At 39.3% G+C, this 18,050-nt stretch overlaps 1 protein-coding gene across 1 annotated transcript in view; it reads left to right on the forward strand.

Moving 5' to 3' along the window:
* HPSE2 (heparanase 2 (inactive)) overlaps window positions 1-18,050 on the forward strand; it is a 569,682-nt gene that overhangs the window by 399,466 nt on the left and 152,166 nt on the right. Inside the window, exon 7 of the mRNA XM_079900324.1 lies at window positions 13,423-13,516. Coding sequence (XP_079756450.1) covers window positions 13,423-13,516 — 94 coding nt within the window. The remainder of the gene's footprint in view (window positions 1-13,422; window positions 13,517-18,050) is intronic.

An 18,050-nucleotide genomic window follows, 5' to 3' on the forward strand; every position in this document is an offset into this window, starting at 1 on the left:
AGGATATTTTAGGGTACCATGAAAATTTTAATGCTTTGAAATTTTTTCAAGGGAAAGATGGTAAGAAAACATTCCTTTGTGGAGAGATATGTGAAATTTTACCTTGAAATTATGACATTAAAATTTCTATTAGCTAAATAAATCTAATCAAATCCTCTGTCAGTTACAAATAATATAATTATACATTCTGAGCTCTAGTCCAAGGAATTTGAATTTTATTTCATGGTACTGATATATTTATCATATCTACTCAGCTATAAAGTAAGTATATGTTGTGATTAAACATCATACAAATCTCATTTCAAATACTGGCCGGTGCCATTTTACTAGCAAGGTATTTAACTTCTCTGAGACTCAGTTTCTCTGTATGTAAAACATGAACACTAATAGAACTCTACCTAGAGTCTAGAGCATAGCTAGCATATAGTATGCACTCCATAAGTGTTTACTGGATAAATAATTATCTCATAATACTATGTGAAGATTATATAATGTATGTGATGCATGATACATACTAAGCATTCAATAGCTGTTAGTTTTACACTATCATCATCATCCTTATCATTAATTTCTCTATTTGAAGGGGGACATTCTGTTCAAATGGTAGATGGAATTTTATTGTTTCTAGGAGAGTGATATCTAAGCATTTCTCCTAAGCAATCATAACTAGCTGTCTTCTGGTTATAACCTTTAATGTAGTCAGAGATACTTAAAATTGAAAATCTGATACTTAAGCTCCCTCATTTATTGTGGAAGACTCTTATATCATCCAATTCTATGCACTTGATTTGTCAAAGGGAGCAGATAGCAGTTTTCAAGCACACAGAAACTTAGGGAAAATTTAGTTATGCATGAGGATTTGTAGAAAAGTCTACTTGAAGATGAAGCAGCCAAACAAAAAAGGAGTCATGATGGAGAAATTATGATAAAAAGATTGGTTGTAAATATCCAATGAATTTTCTATATTTAAATATTAAGATTAAAAATTACAATTCAAATTGTTGGAATTACAGTTAAAGATAAACATAAAAACTTTCACTTCAAGAATGATGGAGTATACATACTTTTCCTTATTCCTCTGATTAAGTACAACTAAAAGCCCTAGCCATTATTTATAAAACAAACATGAAAAAATTCTGAAAGGTGGAGAGAATAAGGTAGATTGGGAACCAGGGAATAAACAGTACAGTGGAGAGCTTCCTGGTTTGGGGTTTTTTTTGCCTCATATATCCCAGAGTTCATTCTAGAAAAGCTGGCAACCCAGAAGCACCAACGGATACAAACAAAAAATGCCCCAACAAAAGCCAGTTCTCTATAGCCGGAGGACCAGAAAAGGAACAACCTAGCAAAACAGAAAATTTTATACAATAACCATTCTCTTCCAGTCACACAACCACTGAAAAAAAAAATGTGGTACCATCCCCACCCCTACCCCTTCCAGCAAAAGCCAAGCAGGGAGCTGAGACTGTCCCCCTGGCCAGGCTATAATAAGGTATCTCAGTGCTCCCATTGGTGAAGACCTAGTGAGGAGTGCCGGGACTTTCATTCCTGCTAGGTTATAACAAAGACCCTCCCCACCATCCCCACTCATTGTTAGTGGAGACCGAATGGAGAGCTGGGATTCCCACCCCCAGCTGTTAGAAATGAAGTGCCTCTTCCCCTCCCCCCTGGGATGCTGTCAGAGGATACCTAGTGGAGACTCAGGACTTTTACCACCACCCAGAAGTAATGAGGTTACTCCCCACCCACGTGAGTGGAGGCCACATGGGGAGAAGTAACAAGGTACTCCTACCCTTGAAGTCAGGTTAGTATATCAATGGAGGCCTAGTGGGGAGCTGAAACTCCTACACCCATACAGCAGTAAGGAGGCTCCCTAATCCATGAGTGTCAACGGAGGCCAAGTAAACCAGGCCTGTCAAACCAGGCAGTAACGAGGCAGTATTCCTTCCTTACCCTGCCAGAGTGGTGTCATAGGAGGCCAACCAAAACAAGATTTAAGATCCAGAGTCATATAATGCAATACCCCAAATAACCAGATGTCATGTGAAAATCACTTGTCATACCAAGAACCAGAGAAATATCAACTTCAATGAGAAAAGGTAATCAATAGATGCCAACATTGAGATAACAGAGATGTTTAAATTACGAGGATGTTAAAGCAGCTGTCATAAAAATATTTCAATGAGCAATTACAAATACTCTTGAAACAAATGAAAAAAATAGAAAGATAGCAAAGAAAGAGGAAGTCTCAACAAAGAAATAAATGATATAAAGAACCAAATTGAAATTTTAGAATTGAAAGTACAAAAAGCGAAATAAAAAATTCAGTGGATAGGCTCAACAGCAGAATGGAGGAGACAGATGAAAAAAAGTCAGTGAACTTGAAGATACAATAACAGAAATTACCCAATCTTAACAACAGAGAAAAACATAGACTGTATTTAAAAAAAAAAAAAGAATGATCCTCAGGGATCTGCAGGACCAAAACAAAAGATCTAACTTTTATGTTGTTTGAGCCCCAGAATGAAAGCAGGTGAGACTAAAAAATTACCTAAAGAAATAATGGCTGAAAACTTCCCATATTTGGCAAAAGACATAAACCTATAAATTCAACAAACTGAGTAAACCCCAAACAGATAAACTCAAAGAAATCCATACCAAGATACACCATACTCAAACTGCTGAAAGCTCTGTAAAATCTTGAAACCAGTAAGAGAAATGGCAGCTTAATTATAGGTAAAAAGCAATTCAAATGACAGCAGATTTTTTTCATCAGAAATCACGGAGGCCAGAAGAAAGTGGCACAACAAGTTTTAAGGGCTGAAGGAAAGAATTGTCTACCTAGTATTCTGTATCCAGCAAAAATATCTTTTGGGAATGAAAGGGGAATCAAGACATTTTCAGATGATGGAAAACTAAGAATTTGTTGACAAAGACCTACCTAAAAGAATGGGTAAAGTAAGTTTTCTAAAAAGAAAGGAAATGATAAAAGATGGAAACTTGGAACATCATTTAGGAGAAAAAACAAACAAAAAGGCAAAAGGCAGAAAAAGGCAATAGACTTTCTTTCTCCTCTTGAGTTTTCTAAATTATGATTGATGGTTGAAGCAAAATTATCACACTGGCTGATGTGGCTGTCAATGTTGTAGAAGAATAGGAGTAATACCCTTATCTTTCACAGAGGCAGTTGATATATACTGTCTAAAGTTGAACATAATTAAAGCAAAAGCATTATGACTCCATCTTTTAAAATTTTTTATAAAAAACATTTTAAGGAACTAGTATCTGATATATCAGATAACATTGCTCTAAAATTATTGATATCAGACTTTATTATGCATATATGTATGTATACATGTGTATGTATGTATATAGAGATATATGTATACAGACATACAGAGCTGAATGGCATGATTTTCTCTGAATGTTGATAAAGGTGGTGCATTGAGATTTGGTTTAATTACTAAATTCTTTGTACTATTTGTTATCATGTTTAAGTTTTAAAATGAGTATGTATTTTTGTAACAGAATTATTTTTATTGTATTTTTAAATTATGAATCAAAAGAATATAGCAATTAAAAATAATCTGTTTAAAGGAAAACTGTAAAATAGTAATGATACTCAAATTAAATTACAGAAAAATGCAAATACTGAAATTTAAAATATCCTACCAGAAATGGTTTCTTTGGGGGCTCAATTCACATACCATACAACACAAGAAGCAACGTTATATTTACCCTGATCTTGAAATCTAACTAGTAGATGGATACCTCCCTCCATCTCAATCTCTATCTGTCTCTCTTAACACGTATATACACACACATGCATGTGTGTACGTGCACATATATTCATGATATTGATAAATAGTTCCTTTTAATGCTTTATATGGTGAGAGCTAGCCTTTCTTTTAAAACAAAGACATGGCAATTGTTGTGAAAAGAATTATTTTGACGTAAGGTTTTTCTCCAGGTGAAATATTCTACACAGTGAGTGTACTTCAAGGAGGTGTAGCTCTACGACATTGAGTTTGCTGGGAATAAAAGTTAGATGCAGGAACAAAAATATACAGAGTATTGGTGAATGTAGCTAGAGGAGCAGTTTGGGGTGTGTGTGTGTGTGTGTGTGTGTGTGTGTGTGTATGCACACATGCACAGTTATGAGTGCTGGGTGCCTAGAAGTAAGCAACATCATGCAGGGGAGAATTGAACCTCTGGTTTTCCTGCTTGTCTGATACATGCTAGTTAGTACATATGATTTCATTGACAATGATGATGCCTAAATGAATCTACCTCAAACTATGGCTAAATTATGATTTCATTGACAATGATGATGCCTAAATCTACCTCAAACTATGGCTATCCCTCAGAGTTAATACTCAAATTTTCACCAGAGACCTAGTGGAGAATACTGGATGTAGAGAGAGTCAAAAGGCCGCCACCCACTGATATGTGACTTCCATTAATTGACCTCCCTTCCAGTATTCTAGATTTCATGTCCTCTCTGGTAAGTAATCACCTTAGTCATTATTTTCACCCTGGACTCAGTTTGCCTAGATATAGAAGAATATGATCTCTCCCCTCCTCAGCTGTCCTTGCATGATATTAGAATTCAGCCCATTGTTGAGAGTTATCCAGTCAATTCAAACTAGAATTAACTAGAGTTCTCTGGGTTAATCTTTTTATTTTCATACCAGGGACCATTTCCTCTCAAAGGACAACATTTTTATTATGCACTGTTGGTCAAACAGATCAGCTGGTTGAATGGAGTTTTGTTATAATGAATACCTATGCACTAGGAAATCTAACACTAATTGCTTTAATAAATAAACCCCCAAATCTCAGTGGCTTAACAATAGAAGTTTGTTTCTCACTAATGTCACATCCAATGCTGAGGTACCTGGTGGATGGCCTTTTATGTGATATTCCAGGACCCAGGTTTTTTCTGTCTTGGGCTTCTCCTTGGAGACTCTTCCATTCATCTGGCAATGGAGAAAAGAGACTATAAGGAAGGACATGACTTCTTAATTTCTGCTCAGAAGTGATACACATCTCCAACTACTTCAGCCTAACGTGACACATTACTTCTGCTCACAATGCTTTGACCTGTTTAGTCTTATGGGCACCCCTCTTGTGATGGAGGCAGAGGTATAGTAGGTTCTAGCTAGACAGCTGCTTCTTGGCAACAGCTCTGCAATGTGGAAGGGGGGCACAAAATTTTGGTGGTCAATAAATTGTCTCCACCCTATCCAGAGGAGCAAGCCCAGGTGAATGCGGGGCTTACCTCATGTACCTCTCCCCTCTCAAGGATCACAGCTTGAGTTGGCTGCTGTCCGATTCCTTCAAACAGTTGTTTTATATATTTTGTGTTGGATTTCAGGTTGTCTATGACAGGAGGGTAATTCTGATCTATTCCATGATGGCTAGAACAGGAAGTACTACTTAACTTGGTTTTAACCTAGCATTTCTTAAACTTATTTGACCATGGAGCCCCTTTTCTTCATGTAACAATTACTAATAAAATACTTTGAAAAACATTTTTGCAAGGAAAAGAGTAAAGTTATACCACCTCCATTCCTTTACTTATCTCCCCAGGTTTTTGCTTTTGTTGTTGTTTTGCTTTTGTTTTTATTTGTTGTAATTGTTTTGTTTTCTTGAGAAATTTGAGTTTAGCTCAATATTGTTTAAGTGGTCGAGATAGTTGAAGTAGGCAGGACTAAAGGAAGTTGAAAGGCACCTGTACTTGATTGCAGGACAAATGAACTAAGCGCAGTAGTCTGCATAGCTCTCCCACCTGGCAGAACAGAGAGGAAAGTTTTTGGTATCTGTCGCCTAGTACCTACTTGGTCTCTGGTTTCCTAGTTACTGTAGGAGCCACAGTTTATAATCTGCAAACAGAAAGTGTTCACGAGACACTATGTGTGAAACAGCTAGCAAATAAGAAGGAACTTAATACATATACGGCTCCTCCCTTCCTCATTCTCCTTTCTGTGTTCTCCTAGTTAGTAATGCACTAACCTAATTATAGTTAAGTTAGTTGTGCTATTCAGCTACAATGACAATTATATGAAAAGAGGTCAGGGAAAGGATGTGGTAACTGTATAAGCTCCCAATTTACAAACCCTGAATTAAAATAAATACTGCACATAGATGGTTAGATTCCAGTGACTTAGACCCTGCCATTCCTATTATTGATGACCCACAATTAGATTGACCATGAAGCTAATGACTTAAGCTTCAAGCCCTTCACTTGCATTGGTACCTAGGAGTGCTGGGAGTTGATGAGAATTGCAGAATGTTAGGTGGTGAGGGGGAAGCCTTGCTGTGTAAACATTTCTGGTAAATTGCCTAAAGAGCTCTGAGAAAAAAGGGACTTGAAAAAATTTTTCTGGGTATTTGTTGTGATCTATTTTGTCATTCTAAATAAATATTTATTTTTGTACCTAATTTTGTGTTTTGTACTTTTGATTTCCTTTTCTTAAAGAGGGTCTCACAAATTGTTTACATTTCAGACTTGAAACACACGGAGCCACTCCTGCTCACACTTTTGGTGCCATCACGTGCTGCTACCCTGAAAATTCCCAGAGGTGCCCTGCTCAGAGCCCACTCTGATAGCTGGAGCTGCAGATGGCTTTCCTATCCCTCTCCTTCCCTGCTCCCCTAGAGCTCTTCTCATCACTGCTAGGATCAAGGGCCAGCTGCTCCAGCCCCTGCCAAGACAAAGCGTCTCTCCACATGCACTGTGTTCACTGGGGAGAATGATTAGGGCCTGAAGCTCAGGACCCAAAGTGTGCAAGGAATTAGGAGAGAGAAAAGTTCAAGAAAATGGGGCCCTTGGGACAGTACTTGAGCCTTAGGGCCACCCTTTTGGCTCATTGTGGGTTAGATTATACAGATACTCATGCTTTCATTAAATATATTTTGAGTACCCATTATGTGCCTGAGGGATTGCCCACCACCCTGACCTTTACTTGTATAATTTTTCAATGATAACATTTTTCCAGGGTACAAACTCTTTGAAATTCCTGAACCGCAGCCCTTTAGTCAGCTGGGTGGCTCCTGTATGGCTTATATACGAACTGGTTGAAGAAAGCCAAAGAAAGCCTATATTTTGTAGGATTTTTTTTTCTAACAGTATTCATTTCATTCAAGCTCCACCTGCTCAAAGTAGTTCTGAACACAAGATGGGAAGACTGACTCATAGCAAAGAAGATGAAGAATAGTGTAGCCTCAGAAAGAAAACCTAAAGGCATATGTGAGAAGAATGTGCTCAGTAGGAACCCAGAGTGAGGCCTTTGGAGGAGGGGCAGATACAACTTATAAAGCTTTGGAGAGACTAGAGTCAGCCTCTAGTCTGACTGATTTCAAGGTGTCAGATAGCTTTTATAGGTCAACAGTTGTTCTAATGATTATCCAAGCTTCTCCTCATCCAGTGGGGAAGGCCCCAGTTTTATGGAATTACCTAGCCAGGCAGGAGGTTGGGTGTAAGAATTCTGAGCAGACTGCCCCTCCTCCCTGAAAGCAGCAGGCAGCAAAATAGGTCCGGAAATTCCTGAGCATTGGGAAGCCAGCACTAATGCAATTACCTGAAATAAAAGAAGAGGTCAGATAATAAGGGGCAAAGGTTTTTCCTTTTAAAGTAAAGAGCCCGGTAAACAAAACCAGCTGCCCCTGGACAACAAACTCTCCTCATTAAATGTTTTAAGAGGCTAATGGGCATAAGTGGCTAATTTGGAGTACAATCCTGAAGACTAAATCTAGGGGCCTAGAGAAAGGGGGGAGGGGAATCAGGGTTAAAACCTGGCTGGCAGAGAAGAAAGGAGATGAGACCTGCCCCTGGCAGAAGATCCCTAACTGGCCAGAATGGAATTAAAATACGAGTGAGATGATTTCACCTGGAGTCTCTAATATTTCTGGCAGTATCTCTGCGATAGGGGCTTGGGAATCTCAGCTGGGACAGTTTTAAATTTATACGCTAGTGGAATAGGATCTGGAGTAAGTTTTTAAAATAACTAATTATGGGAAATTTTATGTGTATTTACTATGGAAAGTCTGAAAGGGTACAAGGCAAAATGTTAACAAAGTTTCTCTAGGTGTTGGGTTCATCAATGATTTTTCATTTTCATATTTTAATCTTGTTTATGTGCATTTTCTAATTTGTCTATAATGAGCACTTGTGTCTTTTATAATCAACAGATAAAGGGCAAAATTTTAAATACAGTAAGTCCCCACCATACAAAAGAGTTCCGTTCCAAGAGCATGTTCATAAGTCCAATTTGTTCGTAAGCCCAACAAAGTTAGACGAGGTACCCAACTAACACAATCGAGTATAGAGTACTGTACTGTAATAGGTTTATAATACTTTTCACACAAATAATACATAAAAAATAAACAAATACAAAAAATAAAGAAAACATTTTTAATCTTATGTACAATACCTTGAAAAGTACAGTAGTACAGTACAACAGCTGGCATACAGGGGCTGGCATCGAGTGAACAGGCAAGAAGAGTTACTGACTGGAGGAGGGAGAGGAGGTGGGAGATGGTAGAGCTGAAGGATTGTCAGCAATAGAAGACGGAGGGCAAGCTGCAATTTCACGTGAACTAACTTACGTGATTGGACATGCGAATGCACAGTCACATCTTTGAAGGTTCGCAACTTGAAGGTTCATATGTAGCGGACTTACTGTAAGATGAAAGGTATTAAACTAGAAATAAAATTTAAAACTAAGAAGAGCAAGAGAGTTGGTGAATGAATTGGTATGTAGTTCTATTTACCTTGTATACTCTCCATCTTTGCCACCTCCCCAGGTATGTGCTTGATATGACCTGCTAATCTAGAGGCCAGCCGAGGAAGGAATGATGGTTGCCAGGACTGAGCACAGGCTGTTTGTCCACACACAAAGGTTTCAAGCTCATTGCATTTGTAGTAATAGTTCACAGAAAGGTTATTTCTGCATAGCCTCTCCTGGCTTCAGCTTTTAGTTGAACAGCTCAGCCATTTGTGGTGTGATCCTAGGAGATGCTGAAATTTCAAGAGAGCTTAGAGGAGGACTATGATTCACCTAAAATTATCAGGGTTTACGTGGAAGATGCCAAAGCACCTCTAATTGGCAAATTTCCTTCCTCTCTCTTTCCTTCCCTCAATCCTTCCTTTCCTCTTTCATTTGTTTGGTCTTCTGGTGCCTTTGTATCCATTACTAAACTAGTTAACTCTTCAGGAGAGACCAGTTGGTAGCTCAGAATCATCTTTATCTTCCCAGTGAAGAAGATGGAGGAAAGCAGAGAGACTTGCCCCCAGGTCACTGGACAGTCTGGTGGAATCCAGTCCTACTTCCACTTACCCAGTCTTGGTTAGAAATCACCATCTTTACCATTTTTAACAATTTATTCTTACCAAGTGTCATCACAGGCTATCATGTCCAAATCTAAATGATGTATTGAGCCCTTTACTACAGGCAGCCACTATCAGAGAATCAAAGCTCTGTAACAGGCAGGAGTTTTTCAGATAACCACAGATTGTTGACATTGAATGTTTTCTTAGAAGCTTCACATTTATGAAGGGTAAGTGCAGCAAGCTAATTGTCCAGGGTTACCCATGAAAAAGGCTCAGGTATTTATCAACTCATACCTATGGTTAAATTATCCCCTCTCTTAAAAAGGAATACTAAATTCTGGAGGACCAAAGTTCTTATTTCCATAGTGCAATATAAATGTGGGTTTATGTTTGCAAATAAAGTTGCTGAAACTTCACAGTATAATATGGGAATTCCTTTGGCATCCAAGTGCGAATCTGACTCAGACCGAAATTATTAAAAAGACACTGTGATGGGGGGAAGGAAGGGACTGGGGAAGGGCTGGGGAAGGAAGGGACTCTTATTTGGGCCAAAGATAGAGGCAATGTCCAGGGCCGTATTTGAGAATTTTAGAGGGTCTCTGCCATACCTGTTAACTTCTCTGATTCTCCTAGAGAGCTCATCTACGGCCGTGGCTCCATTCATTACTTACAAACTGAAGAAAACAACCGGGTCAACATTTTCTGTCTCAGTTTTTCTCTGTGCTGACTTCTCACATCTCCAAGTACCTGTTGCATATTTTCTCTTTGATATTCTCTGGGTCTTTGATATCTCAAACAGAATAATTTATCTCCTTTGACAAACCTAAAACCCAGTCTGACTAGCCTACGTGTCCTTGGCACCAGTGTTCTCAAAGACATTCTCTCTCATTAGCTCGTGGTCATCATTGACTCCCTTCCTGTCTCTCTTATGTTCTACAGAAGCTTTATTTTATTAGTTCTTTTTTCACAGGCTCTCACTTTTACTTTTTCCGTGATCTGCCTTACTTAGACCCAGATTTCTTCTTGCCTGCACTGTTGAGATAAGATAACCTTGTCACACTGCTTTCCTGCCTGGAGCTTTCCCTGCTCCAGTCTAATTCATAGCCCACAGGAATAGCCTGAGACCAACTGAGAATGATTGAATCCAGCTTGTTAGGTTAAAATTGGGGACAAAAATAGGCTCTAAAAAGCTTAAACCAAAGTTTTTACTGGAATTCCTCCCCCACATGTCACATGAAGGAGGAATTGGACTATTCCCGGGTCCAAGAAAACAGCCATTGAGTGAACAGTAAGAGGGAGCCAATTTTAGACCCATGGTAGAAGAGCCTTCCCTGGATCCGAGCTGTGGCACAGTGGAACAGTACTAGTAGTGTATGAGAGAGAGTTCCCTGTCCTAGATAATCACTTCTCAGGGGTGTTGTCACAGGCGCACCTACTTCAGACCACACGACCACTAAGGTCTTTTCAAACTCCAGATTTTTGCAACATAATCACAGCCCTCTCCACCTCTCTCTTTCTCTCTGCCTCCCACCTACTGGAAATCCAGAGTCCATTTTTGCTCCTCCATAATTCCCTAATTCCAAATCCTATGGTGGATGAACATACTGTCTTTCTCCAGACAGATGTTCCCCTGCTCACCCCATCCCATGGCTTTTCAGTCTAGGTTGCTGCCACCTTGGGTACTTAAGTAACCTGGAGGGTAGTTTTGGTTATTGAATACCTTTTATGTGCCAGGTTCTGTGCCCAGAATTTCTTCTCATTTTTATCGGTACAGTAACCCTGTGAAAATACTGTAGGGTTGGGGTTCTTTTTTAACTGATTTTAAAGAAGGGGAAACCCAGTATCATATAGGTAGTATGTGGCAAAGCTGGGACTGAACCAAGGTTTTCTAACTCCAAGTTTCGTGTACTTGAGAAAAGAGACCAAAGGAAGGAGGGGAAGAGTGGAGGTCCCTCAACCGTGGGCCGTGGATTTTGTGGGATAGGAAGCATGTTCACAGGGAATCCTACATATTGAAAAAGTACATCTGGCACTTTTATCTCAATGAGCATTAAACTATATGTGTTGCCAGCAAAACTTATAAACTCTGCTGTTTAAAATAGTTACTGGGAGCTAACAAAGAAAAAAGAGGCAACTATAATATATTTGACTAGAACATAAAAGAACACTAATTACAGTACATTTTTATCATATGCGTAATCATCATGTAATATAGTACAAATGTTCATGTCCTTCAATGTGTGTTACATTAACATTTCATGAATTATTTTTAATTTGAACACTACAGTGTTTTAATATGCCTAGCTTTCAGGTAGTATACTATCTAATCACAACTTTAAAAAAATTGGAGGTGCTGACAGTGGAGCACTAATAGAAAGGTTTGTGAGGTAATGGACATGGACATTACCAGCTCTGTGTGTTGCACATAATAAATGTTTATTGGATCTAAGTCTAGCATCTGTACCAGGAATGAGGTGAAAGGTCATGTCATTGGTTTGTTTTATTCCCTAATATAAGTAACCACCCAGATTTTCAAAAGCATGTACCCTTTGACACAGTCATCTCACTTTTAGAATTTGGTACACACAGTCAGGCCCCTATTGTTTATGACCCCATCTTTGTGAGCTGAAAATTAGAGAAATCAGAAAAGAACTAACAGTTGTTGAGTGCCTACTATATGCCAGACACTTTAGGTTTATCTGCTTGATCTTCAAACAATCCTGAGTAGTAGATATGTTACCTCTCTCTTAAGAATAAGAAAACTGAGGCCCATAAAGGCCAAGCATCTTGCCCAAGATCACATAGGTAGTAAATACCTGCCTTGGAATTTGATCTCAGATATCTCTGGCTCCAAAACCCATACTCTTTTCAATATACAAATGATTTAAACATTGGATTCTGTGGAAATGTGTGAGGTGGTGAGGGAGGCCAAGGGGAAGGCTGAGTGGGAGGAGCTCATCTCCCACCCTCACTTCAACCAGAGCACCTGGTTGAAAGTGCAATTACAAAAGAATTTTAACCATTCCACTACATCACATATTAGTATGGGAATTTAACATTAAAAGGAATTTTTTAGTACTAGAATTAGAATTATAGTTCTATAATACGTACTGAGAGGTTGGTGTCTTACTAAAAATGACATAATCTATCATTATCCATCAGCCAAGGAGACCTAAGTGGATTGGAAAAGGCACCCAGGAGTCATAAGCATTGATTTTAATTAAATCGATTTAATTTGGAATTTTGCAAAGATGAGTGCTGGGAGGTTTGAGATAATGAAGGTCACCTAATCCTGGGCTTAGCCTTCAGAGTAAAGATTCACACAGAGTCCCCACAAAGCCAGATGGACCTGTTTTGGTTGAATGTTAACAATGTAGTATGGGCACAACTTGATGTTTCACTTAAGCTACCTAACAAAACTGGAGACACCACCACACTGATGTGTGCCAAACTTGTTGCTATTTTAGGAGAGGGCGCCTGAACTTTAATCTGTCTGACTTATTTGTTTATTCATTTATCCGTTCATTTATTCTGGAGGTGGAAGGAGGTTGACTACAAGGTATTTTGCCCAGGGAAGTGAACTGGAGATGAACTCTTTGAGACCTGCTCACTGCACTAAATCAGATTTTTGTGGTTGGTGTTTTCTTATTTAAAGGTGTGAAAACCTTTCAAAATGTTTGAGTAGTCTTTCAAACCTCTCACATACCTTTATTACTTTAAGGTGGGGGTAGGGATGGTACGGGAGGGGTGTTAAATTACTTTCCCTATGGGGAAAACAAGTAAGCTTTTCCCCATTACCCAATTGTGTTACAGAGTCCTGTCAGTTCCTATAGAGCAATAAATGCAGTTTCAATGGACAAAGGCTGAAAAAAATCACAATATTAGCCCACAAATGGAGGTGAAAATGAAGAGGTTAAAAAGTATATTATTTGTTTGAAAAGTACCCAGGATCAAAACTTCTTTAGAATGTAAGAGCCCAGGTGAACCCTGGGCTCTTTCCTCAGGCAACAGAGACCTCTGGCTAGAGAAATATATTTGTAGTCTCCTGCTCGAGATTTTCTCTGATTCTCATTTTATTTTTATTCCAGTTGCTACATTGATGGCCGGGTGGTCAAGGTGATGGACTTCCTGAAAACTCGCCTATTAGACACACTCTCTGACCAGATTAGGAAAATTCAGAAAGTGAGTAAAACTCTCTGGGGAAGAAGAGGAGTGAGTTTGGGGGTAAGGTGAGGAAAATGTCACAGGGTTCCAGCTGGGTGTTAGCACTGTGGGTAGAAAAATAGTGCAGTCTGGATTTGCATGGCCAAGAGGTGCCTCTCACAGCTGATGATTGCTGTTTATTGCTTTTCAGATTAAAAAGGGTTTGAATGTACCATATCCAAGTTTAAAAGCTTCTCTATTTTAATAACAAACATTTTGTAACAGATGGCTTCTAAATTGTGAGTTTCTTAAGGGAAGAATAGGTTTACTTTCTTTTTGCAGGAGTTTATTTTGGGTTAGTTTAGGAGAGAATGATTACATTCATTCAGTGGAGTTGTGGTCTGGGATATTGGCAATTCTGAGCCACATTTACACTATTCCTAGGTGTCTTAGAATCAGCCAAGTAACATCTTACTTTTGTAGAGATGTTGGAGAAGACAAGGTTAAATTAAGCAATTGTATGTAGGTCCTACTGGCAGGACACCTGTGGTTAGTAGTTCTCAAACTTGAATACAATCAAAATCACCAGAGATTGCTTGTAGTTTCCAATCTCACTTCTGATGTTCTGATTTAGTATGTCTGGAGTGGATCCCAGACATCTCTATTTTTAATAGTCATCTGTCAAGTGATTCCACCCAATGCAGATCATGTTTTGAAATATACTAGATTAGTTAATTCTGAACTGTGAGGATCTTATGCCTGCAATTTCCATCTGCCTCTACAAAATGGTGATATCTCATCTTTAGTTTCCTAGTCAGGTCCTTTTCCAGGGAATGAGGACCTTTTGAACATTCAACTTTATTTTGAGCAAATTAAACACATCTTTGCAGAAAAATAGCAACAGGTAGGCCCCCATTGATATGGGATGAATGAGGAGAGTTCCCCGGTGGTCCAGTGGTTAGGACTGCATGCTTTCACTGCCAAGGGCATGGGTTCAATCCCCGGTCCGGGAACTAAGATCCTGCAAGCCGTGAGGTGCGGCCGAAAACACAAAATGTATATGGGATGAATGAATAAATGAATGGGCAAATAAATGAATGGCTCATTATAAAATTAGTTGTGAAAAAAATACTATTTGGAGCAATCATAGAAAAGCACTTTTGATTGCTAAAGGGGAGGTCTGTACACTTTTCTATATTCATAACAATGCCATACTCAGATTACAAAATAGCTTTTGGAGTCTTTAAAGGCTGGGAGGCCTCAGGACTTCTGAATTTCTACATCCCAGTCTGATCCCTCTGGGGATCAGGTGCACTGACCAGCACCCTTATCTGTCACTGCCTCCTACTAGGCAAAGCCTAGGAGAACTAAATTATTTGAAATATCTCTGTCAATCTCTTTGACATTCACTTAGTTTTTAATATTTAAATATTTAATATTTACTGAGCTTTTAGCAAGTACCAGGCAAAGTGCCAGGTGCTGAGGATACAAAATGTAATAAGACATGGTCTCTGCCCTCAAGGAACTCACAGTTTTGAGGTTTAATACTTACTTTGAGCAGGTTGAAAAACATATTACCTAATGGAGTAGAATGTCAGCCTGTTGAACACTACAGTTTTCTAGCGCATTATGCTAATCCAGTATTAGTTATTGGCCTCTAAAAAAAGAGGAGGAGATTTCTTTCATTCATTCATTCTTTCATTCAGTAGATATTTATTGAGTGTTTACTGTGTTCCAGGCACTATACTAAGTTTCTGTATTACAACAGTGTACAAGACAACAAGTCTTTATATTTTTGGCTTTTCCAGTTTTGAGCCTAATGATCTGATCAAAGGATTGTCATTGGAAGTAAAATGATTCAGTGGTATCATGGCACTGTGAGTGAAGGTTCATGTAATTCTTTAAGTAGAATAGGTAGCTCTAGGTCAAAGCCAAGACAAATGGATTAGGAGTTAGGTTCTTCCCTTTCTCCCCACTACCCAGTACTCTCCACCACTGCATACACCTTCACCATCACAGAATGTTCAGAGACTGAAATAAGTGGCTAAACTCACCTCCTGAATTGGCCAGGCAAGGCCAAAGAAACTTAGAGTAAAGGACTCAAACCCTGTGCTCAATTGAAATTCAGACCTTTAAAAACATGTTTGATGGACTTGGAAGGGGAGAGCTAAGTGTGGTTGCAGGGGGGAGCAGTGGAGTCTCCAAGAGAAATAACCTATATACAGAAGGCACCTGGCAGGGGATGGCTAGAATTAGCAGTAGGACCTGGAGTCACCTTTTGGCTGTTGCAAATACAGCATGCTCAGAGGTCCCCTCAGGCTTATGTTCCTGTTCCGGTTATGTCTTGCCGTGCAACAAATTACCCCAAAACTTAGCGGCTTAGAACAGTCATCTATTATGACTATGAATCCTGTGGATCAGGAATTCCCATAAGGATAACTTGTCTTTGCTCCATTAGCTTCAGCTGGAAAACTCAAAGACTGGGGTAATTCAAAGGCTGGCGACTGGAATTATCAGAAGGCTCGTTCACTCATGTGTCTGGCAGTTGGTTGATGTCAGTTGTCAGCTAGTACCTTTGTGGGGCTGATAACGGGAATGCCTCTTTGTGTAGCCTGGGCTTCCTCCCAAGGTTTTAAAGTCAGATGCCCAAGAGAGAGAGCCAGGGGAAGCTCTGTCACCTTTTCTATCTACCCTCAGAAGTCATAGGGCATCACTTCATCCACAGTCTATACATTGAGACAGTCACCAAGACCCATAGGCATTTAAGACAAGAGGAAATAAACTTCTCTGGATGGGGAAGTGGCAAGGTTCTGGAAGGGCATATAAGACGAGAAATATTTTTTCAGTCATTTTTGGAAAATACTGTCTGCCAAAGTTCCATGCTCCTTGTTTCATTTAGTAGCTCATTCAGTTATTTCTCTGACTGGTTTTCTTTTTCCAATTCTCTTTTGCAAAGCTCTTGCCAGATATTGCCTTAAATGGGTATCTGCTAGGGCTGTTGCTGGATCACAGATTCCTTGAGCTTTGATCCATGGGATAGACCTTCTATTGGCTACAGCAGCCTGGACCCAGTTGTTAGGGCCTCGAGGATGAGAGTCTCTACCACAGCCCAGGATATGCCAGGTACTGGCCTGACTTGGGGAGATGAGGGCTGGGAGACCAGAGAAGGGTCACCGAGATTTTCCAGTTGAAAAGTTACTTTGGCTGTTCCTGAAGTCCCCTGTGGATGGGTGGGGGTTTGGGGAATTAGATTCCAGGGTACAAACTGGGGCAGAGTGATCAAACTCCTTCTTTTGAGCCCCCAAAACCAATTTGGAGATGGACCAAGTAAGATTTTAATATGTATATAACTGGAACTCTCATCCAAAAGCTAGAAATGGAATCTTTGTTTCTTCTCTATTTTGAGAAGTTCAGAGAAGTCCTAATGACCTCTCCTTAGGTCCACAGTAATGGAAAAAAGGGCAAATTTCCCACCAAAACAGATTCACGTGGTTAGATAAACCAGTGGTGAGGCTGTTTGAAGAAGAGATAGGATACAGGATTTGAAGTCTAGTGGCCTCAAAGTCTAGTGGGTTGTATGACCTTGGGCCATTCACGTAACTTCTCTGATTTTGTTTCTTCATCTGTAAAATGAGGATGCTAAGAATACAGTCAGCCCTCTGTATCTGTATCCATGTGTTCTGCATCTGTGGATTCAACCAACCACAGACTGAAAATATTTAAGAAAAAAATTTTCAGAAGGTTCCAAAAGGCAAAACTTGAATTTGCCATGTACCAGCAACTGTTTACATAGCACTTACATTGTATTAGGTAGTGTAAGTAATCTAGAGATGATTTAAAGTACATGGAAGGATGTGCATAGGTTATAATACAAACACCACACCATTTTATATACGGGACTTGAGCAACTGCAGATTTTGATATCCACAATTGTTCCTGGAACGAGTACCCGACAGATAGGGACCACTGTACTATCCTCCTTCCCTCTTAGGGAGATTAGGAAGGTCACATGAGGCCCTGTTTTGTTAACTGCTGGTGAATGCTAGTTCTTATTGCTATTATTATTGTTATTTCAGTTATTGTGGTTATTTTTTTTACATCTTTATTGGAGTATAATTGCTTTACAATGGTGTGTTAGTTTCTGCTTTATAACAAAGTGAATCAGTTATACATATACATATGTTCCCATATCTCTTCCCTCTTGTGTCTCCCTCCCTCCCACCCTCCCTATCCCACCCCTCCAGGTGGTCACAAAGCACCGAGCTGATCTCCCTGTGCTATGTGGCTGCTTCCCACTAGCTATCTACCTTACGTTTGGTAGTGTATATATGTCCATGCCTCTCTCTCGCTTTGTCTATTGTGGTTATTTTTAATAATAATTTACGTAACTGGAGAAGCTTCATGTTACCTTTATCCTCAACTTGTTCTTTGCTTTTTTCCTCTTTCCTCTTTCTTTGAACCCTGGAGAATATGATAGGTGATATTTTTGGCACCTGAAAGGCAGTGCTAAAAACAGTTGTGGTTTCCAAATTTGGACTGCCACTTAAGAATTTTCAGTTTTCTGAGCAGTGGG

This window comes from Stenella coeruleoalba (assembly GCF_951394435.1).
Source record: "Stenella coeruleoalba genome assembly, chromosome: 16".
Lineage (NCBI taxonomy): Eukaryota > Metazoa > Chordata > Mammalia > Artiodactyla > Delphinidae > Stenella > Stenella coeruleoalba.